This window comes from Coenobita brevimanus, chromosome 41, assembly GCF_032717465.1.
Source record: "Coenobita brevimanus isolate Jiangsu-jjx chromosome 41, ASM3271746v2, whole genome shotgun sequence".
Classification (NCBI taxonomy): Eukaryota; Metazoa; Arthropoda; class Malacostraca; order Decapoda; family Coenobitidae; genus Coenobita; species Coenobita brevimanus.
This window is the reverse complement of record NC_136994.1, coordinates 12,169,885-12,177,384: the sequence shown is the minus strand read 5'-3', so window position 1 is coordinate 12,177,384 and position 7,500 is coordinate 12,169,885. Positions and strand designations below refer to the sequence as shown.

The following is a 7,500-nucleotide window of genomic DNA, read 5'->3' as shown; positions in this document are numbered from 1 at the left end:
GCCCCTACATCATCACAACTCTTTTGCCAGCAGAGGTGGACAGCCTCCACAGTGACTGAACATACTGTAGATCCTTGGACGGGACATGGTAATGAGGAGAGGAAGGGCGAAAGACAGCAGCTCTCGCCAAAGAGTCAGCATGCTCACTGCCCTCAACCCCAACATGAGCAGGGATCCAACACATCTGCACAGACCATCCATGCCTGCGCAATAAGAAGAACCACTCTAAAATAGGCAGGACTAGGGGATGTGATGGAAGCCAGAGACAAAGCCTTTAAGACACAGGTTGTCACTAAAATTGGTAAAAGAAGCCAGAGGGAAATTAAAAATCAATTCAACTGCAACAAAAATACTAAGTTTAGAGGTAAAAACAAATGCGGAAGAAGGAAGACTCCCACCACGGCTAAAATCGTTGAAAATGACACCAAAGACTGTCCCCACATGGGATTTGGATCCATCAGCATATACAGGGACCAAGTCACTGTGAGCAGAGGCATTTTCTAAAAAATATGACAGAGCTGCCAGTAAGGGAAGACAGACCTTCCTTCCAGGGAAGTAAACACATGGTCGTACCTCTGGGATAAGCCAGGGAACCACTTGGGGACTATGCACTGGGGAAACAGGGAAGGACTGAGCACTCAACTCCCCCATGGCAGCCATCACTCTGTACCCAAACAGATGTAGATAGCAAGGATAGACTTTATAAATGGGGAGAAGAGCAACCTCGAAGACAGTCTTACAAACATAATGAGGGAAGAAGGTGGTGAAGACGATGCCAATACTGCACCCTTATGGACTGTTGGTGGAGATCTAATGGTGGCTTGTTCATATCAACCAAAGGACTAGGAATCAGGGAAAACTGCAAAAGCCCTAGCTGACAGACAGATCCCAGCATGGTGGATTGAATTCTGTAGTCGAACCCGTGCCTTAGTAGCAGAAGAGTACACTTCACACCCATGGTCCTATTGCTCCTTATTAAAACACGATAGGGGCAGAGCAGGGTAGTTCTGTTGGCGCTCCAAGACAAGTGAGACAGAGTCTGTAGGAGAGATAGGGTTCTAAGGCATGATGGTCGTGATAAATGGATATGAAGAACCCATATCAATTTCGTGTCAAAATCGTTCCAAGAAATCTTGTCCTGTCCACACATCACACCCTGTGGCCATACAACTGGACGTCAGGGTCAGGGTGAAGACCTCTTAGTCTGCAGAAATGCAAGGGCATCGTTATTGTTGGCAAGACGTGGAAGCCATGCATGGTAGCCCAATGAGTGACTGCTTGGGGTGAGTTGCATGAGATGTTCAGCCACGGACATTTGAGAAGCAGCATACCATAGAGTTAAATAATCGACATAAAGTGGGAAGGACACCCCCTCTAGAATACAGGACACAATACTGTCCAACACTATAGCAAAAAGGGTCACACTGAGGACACTTCCTTGAGGCATCACTTCTTCCTGAGGGTACGAGAGAAACAGGGTGACACCTACCCGAACCCTGAATGAATGGTCAAGCACAAAATTCAGTATAAATCTGGGCAGCCTGCCAAGTAAACTAAGAGGTGAGAAGAGAAGATTCCCTCCAGATTCTACCAAAGAGGGTGAGGACAAAAGACAGTGCGTCATCATGCAGGTGCCGAGGCATCGTGTAGGGAAAATCATCTGGCCCAGACAAGGTGTCATGACAGAGGGAAAGGGCACACTGGAGTTCGTGATAAGAGAGAGGGAGGTTGTAAGACTAAACATTCCCTGAATGGAAGGCCAGCACCTTAACTTCCTCCACCTTCCGATGTCTGGCAAAAATTGGAAAACTGGTATCTCTATGATAGACTGTTGCAAAGGCAGACACCAAAATATCGGCCATAACTGCAAGGTTACTAACAGGCCCTCCATTAGACATCAGTATGGGGAACCTGCCTTGAGCGAATTTACCTGAAATCTTTGTACACTCTTCCACACCCGAGACACTGGTGTCTTAGAGTTCATAGATGACACATAAGCCATCCAGGAGTTCTATCTAGCTTGTTTGAGCACCTGGCAAGCCTTAACCAGCACTCTCCTGAATTCATTAAGATTAAGTTCTGTTCTGGATCTACAGTAACATGAAAGTTATCTTCTTTGCACTTACAGCAATAGTGCAATCCTCATTCCACCATGGGACAGGCCTATTGTGATATATGCCAGAGATTTTAGGAACAGCTTGGAGGGTAGCAGAATCATAAGCAGAGAACAAAGAGCCTCATCTATATGTGGAAAGTCTTGAACAGACCCATTAACAGAAATTAAAGAAGAATAAAGGGTCCAGTCTGCCTCATCCAACCTTCACTTTGGTAGACAGGAACAGGGACTAGATGCTGGTGCAGTAAAGAGGGTGGCAAAGTGATCACTCTCAAGTAGATCCTCCATAACCTCCCAGGTAAAGTCCAGGAGGCATTCAGGAATGCAGCCAGAAAGGTCACATGCAGAAAAAGAACCAATTTGGGGGTGAAAATGAATAAACCTGCCAGTACTGAACAGGGCAAGATCCTCATCCTTCAACAAGGATGCTAACAAACCCCCACTTTGGTTAACAAGACAGTCACGCCACATAGGGTGGTGACCATTAAAGTCCCCCAGGAGAAGAAAGGGTGTAGGTAACTGACCAAGAAGGTTCTCAAGTTCCGCCCTACAGGCTGTTGTGTTGGGTGGCAAATAAATGGAACAAACAGTAGACCAGAGGTGGGCATGCAACTGTACAGAACACATTGGAGGTCAGGCTGGAGGTGAACTGGTTGATGAGGGACCTTAGCCTTCACCCAAACGGCACTACCACCAACAGGACCCTGGGTTGGCACTAAGTAAAAAACATAGTACCCAGGTGGCACAGGAGGAATGGCAAAATGTACAAGAGTTTCTTAGACACACACAATGGAAGAGAAATCAGGAGGGGTTCGCAGCTCCTTCCAATTACCACGCAAGCTCGAGAATTTCATTGCGGTATACTGGCTGAGAATGCCATAGTACCTATAGTGGAGGAAGAATCAGGATTTGGGGTGAGAAAGCCCTGCCCCCGGCAAGCAACTAGTTTTAGGTTGATGCTTAGAAAGGTCCTTAATATAGGACTGCTTGGCACCATTACGATGCACAATGAGCCCACTGGCTAAAGTCAACATGGATGATGAAAAAGAAGGCTGGACAATGGTCTTCTTTTGTGGTGAAGCGAGAGATGGCTTGGTAGGGGAACTGCATGCTGCCTTGCCTGGAACAGGGCAGGCAGTATGATAACGAGGAGGATTACGAACAGTAGTGCACCTGTTAGTACGAGGATCCTAGGAGGGCAATGTCAGATGCAGCTGAGCAGATGCATCAATGACCCGGGGATCACCACTATCTGGCAGGGGCCAGACCTTTAACGAAACACCATCCTCAGCCTGCACTCTCCCAGACTGCTGGGAATTCTGAGCAGAATGAGTAGTGGGCTCCACAATGGAAGCCTTTGGTGGTAGAGTTTTAGTCTCTGAACATTCTGAGGAACCATGACGATGCTTGCCATGAACAGGAGGTACATCGGGTTGTTTGGAGATGTCAGGACAAGGAGAAGCATTGACATGGATGTCCGCCACCACTATGGAAGGGCAGCGCCCCTCCGCCATTGAATAGGAAGCAGAAACAGGGGTGGAGGATGGTAGGGAAACAGTAGTCTCACAAGAAGTAGGATCCCCAAGGATGGCAGCCTGCAGATCACAAGGGATACGTTCACGTGATGGTACAGTTTGAGGAACCTTTGGAAATACTGGATGCTGCATAGAAGCACCAGAGAGGACAGAGGCATACGTGACAACAGGCTGGAAAAAACGAGTCTGAGCTCTCCTCCTTGCTTCAGGAAAAGAAACCTTCTCATGGGTATGAATGGATAAGATTTCCTTTTCAAAGCTATAGCGAGGGCAATGTCGAGAAGATGCAGCATGGGCACCCCCACAATGGTTGCATTTAGTAGGCCCCTGACAGACACCAGCATGGGAGGAACTACCACAAGAAACACATACACCTGGACACCAGCTGCCACTCAGCAGTGAGAATGAATAACATCCCAATGCCCTTGGCAGATGGAAATATCTTTGGGGGGTTGGAACATGGAGCTTCACAGGAAGAGAGACCCAAACAAGTTTCATAGAAGCAGGCAAAGCTAAATGGTCAAAATTCAAGAACCTGGATGTAAATGATCCCTTCACACTGGTTAAAGGTGGCGTGAGGTCCACAAGATATACTGTGACCAGATGCTGAGGTCAGAGTCTGGAGATGGGAGCTCTCTTCTGGGGAGGACACCTGCCACAGGCAGAAACAATGGCATGATGCAAATTGAAAATATTGACATCCAGCACTGAGCCACCCACAGAGGGTTTCAGCACTAGATACTTACCAAAGGTCTTTTGTAGTGTGCCTTCTGGTCTGAACCCCAGAGATAAACCAACTCGATGTGACCTCCTCCAGTTACATGTTTAATGCTGGGGTAGAGGAGGATAGTCCCTACGGGACCTGAAAAGGCAGAAGAGTCGTAGTGAAGGAGGAGAATTCTTATGACTGGTTGAGGACAGATGACGCGTCATCAACAAGAGTTTTATTAAAAGTACCCATATAGCAACAAACAAACTTCATTCCCCACCCATTCACCCACCGCAGAGCCCAAGAAGGGGAGGTCATATGCCAGGGATAATACAACTGGGGATCCCAGAGGTAGTGAGGGAGCATATGTGGGTAACCAACAGGGGACCGGGGCAAGGGTGACTCCAGGACAATAGGAGCCACCAGGTTCCCCTGTGTCCACTTGACCCTAGCCAATGCATGGCCAGCTGACTGACCTGGCTGGGCCCAACCAGGTTGCTCGTTTAGCCAGAATAGAGGACCGAAGAGGTGTGTTGCTAGCTACGGGGAGCATCATGTAACATCATTCAAACTTCACGACTCCTGTCTCCCAGCATGAGGGATGCCACGCACGGCAAACACGTGGGAAGATAAACACCCCACCCAAGATGCAAAATGGGCAGAAAGAAGCAACATCGCCAGCAGGCCTCCTCTACTAGTGATGAACGGGGTGCTTGGTCTACAAAGCTGATAAATCCCGAACCCTACTATGGTAGGTACGCCTTCAGAGTAGGTGGCATTGCCAGCCACACTTCAAGTCCCACCACAATGTCAAGGTGATCCCTTCTCAGTGGGATGTGCTATATTTGAGTGTTCTAATGAAAACCGTTTTTCAATAATGCCTGTCAGTGCTTCAAACGAATGAACAGCTGCTTCGCTGGTAGACAACCTTCGGTCGACAAGTTCTGCATAATGTAAAGCCAGTGCGGGGAATTATTAGGGGCCAAAACACCCCACTGGAAAATTTCATCTACAATTTCCTGAGTACCACGGGCCAACAGCAAGCCCGGCCCAGGGATGTGTATCATCTAAGTATGGAGGACATTAATAAGTTCATGGAGAGCCAGTATGACCCCAAATGTTTCATTGAGAGGGATTGTTTTAGGTTCTGGTCTGTATTTGATTCCATATCCACACAGATGAGTAATCTTAACTTTGCCCTTATCACTGAAATTATACATTTTGCCAGGACTGACAACGCTGGTCTAGAGTGCGAGCTGTTTGCAGAATCGCTTAATCTCGCCATGCTGGTAAAGCAACCAATCAGTATACCTTATAATCCTGACCATAATGCCCATCTCTTGGATTTAATCTTAACAAATACTCTACATCAATACTGGATAGAGGTACTGTCACCACTTGGATCCACTGACCACAATCTCATCAAAGCCTCATTAGTTAACTCCCCACAACTCCCCTTTCTGAACCTGTCAGGGTGACCCGATGGCACTTTGATAGGACGAATTGGGATGGATTTAGAAATTATCTTGCTGACATTCCATTCCAGTCGTTCCTCTCTAGTGATCCTAATTCTTCCCAGTCCCACATTTGCGACTTAATACTAGCTGTTATGGATTTATTCATACCAAGTCAACAGTTCACGAAAAGATCGAACTCTCCAAAATGGTTTGATGGCAACTGTGCCAGAGCAACAGCCCAAAAGTCATTAGCATATAACTCTTACTTAAAATCAATAACATCTGAATCACTCTCTCAATTCAAAATTGCTAGAAATCATGCAAAAGCTGTAATAGATCTCGCTAAATCAAACTTTCTTCAAAAGCAAACATCAAAACTAATTAACAACCCCAATGACAATAGAATATTCTGGTCAACTCTTAATTCTTTCAATAATAACTCTAACAAGTCATCTTCCATTTTCCCACTAAAATCTTCAGATGGCAACATTACAAATGACCCGCGTGGGAAAGCGGATATTTTTGCTAGTACATTTGCCAGAAACTTTACCATAGACGATACCAGCCAGAACTGGACTCTCCCGAAATTGCCCCTCTAAAAATACAGACAAGATAAGTAAAATCCATCCTAGATAATTTACCTACCAACAAAGCTTCAGGCCCAGATGGAATTCCGCCATTTGTTTTGAAAAAGTGTTCTCACCTGAACTTGCCTCTGTTCAAGCTAAATTATTCAGACTATGCATACGTACTTCTTCATTCCCAAATTCATGGAAAGAAGCCAATATCCACCCAATTCCGAAGAAAAGAAGTTCGTCTGACCCCTCTGATTACAGACCAATAGCTGTCACATCTTCTCTTGGTAAGGTATTTGAAACTTTAATTAATAATCAGCACATTGTTAAACAACTTGAATCCAACAACTTAATTAGTGATAGACAATATGGTTTTCGCCACGAAAGATCCATCATTGACATACTCAATCTCCTAACTCACACCATCCATCAATCATTTGATCTACATGGAGAAACTCATGCAGTAGCTCTTGATATTTCTAAAGCTTTCGACAGAGTATGGCACCGTTCCCTGCTGTCCAAACTCCTTTGCTATGGACTAATGTCTTTTTTTCCTTTAAATTCTTCATATCTTAGTGACAGGAAAATAAGAGTAAAAGAAGATGATGTATATTCCAATTTCCACTCAATAAACGCCGGCGTGAAGAAAGGATCAGATCTGACGCTAACCCTATTCCTGGTTCATATTAATGATCTCTTATCCGTCACCCAAAATCCCATCAACTCATATGCAGATGACTCAACACTACATATATCATTCACACTCAGACACCCATTTACAAAGTCTATTATCTCTGCCTCTCAACTCAGTACAGCCATCTCCATAAATCAAGACCTATCTACGATTGGTGAATGGGGACAAAACAACCTTGACTCTTTTAATGCTAGTTAAACTAAATATATATAGTATACTAATAGACAGATATTGCCGGATTCGTACATTACCTTCAGTGCTACTAGTATTCCAGTCTCCAAAAGTATTAAAATTCTTGACATCTCACTTAACAATGCCCTCAGCTGGACCTCTCATGTCAGATCACTTGTTAAAGCCGTCTCAAAGACTACTTGGATTATTGTACAGAGTCCGTAACTTCGCTGATGAACAGTT

At 45.4% G+C, this 7,500-nt stretch overlaps 1 protein-coding gene across 1 annotated transcript in view; it reads right to left on the bottom strand.

The window, feature by feature from the left end:
* LOC145397511 (uncharacterized) overlaps positions 1-2,002 on the bottom strand; it is a 27,078-nt gene extending 25,076 nt beyond the window's left edge. Inside the window, exon 1 of the mRNA XM_080270581.1 lies at positions 1,931-2,002. Coding sequence (XP_080126707.1) covers positions 1,931-2,002 — 72 coding nt within the window. The remainder of the gene's footprint in view (positions 1-1,930) is intronic.
* Positions 2,003-7,500: the final 5,498 nt, after the last annotated feature.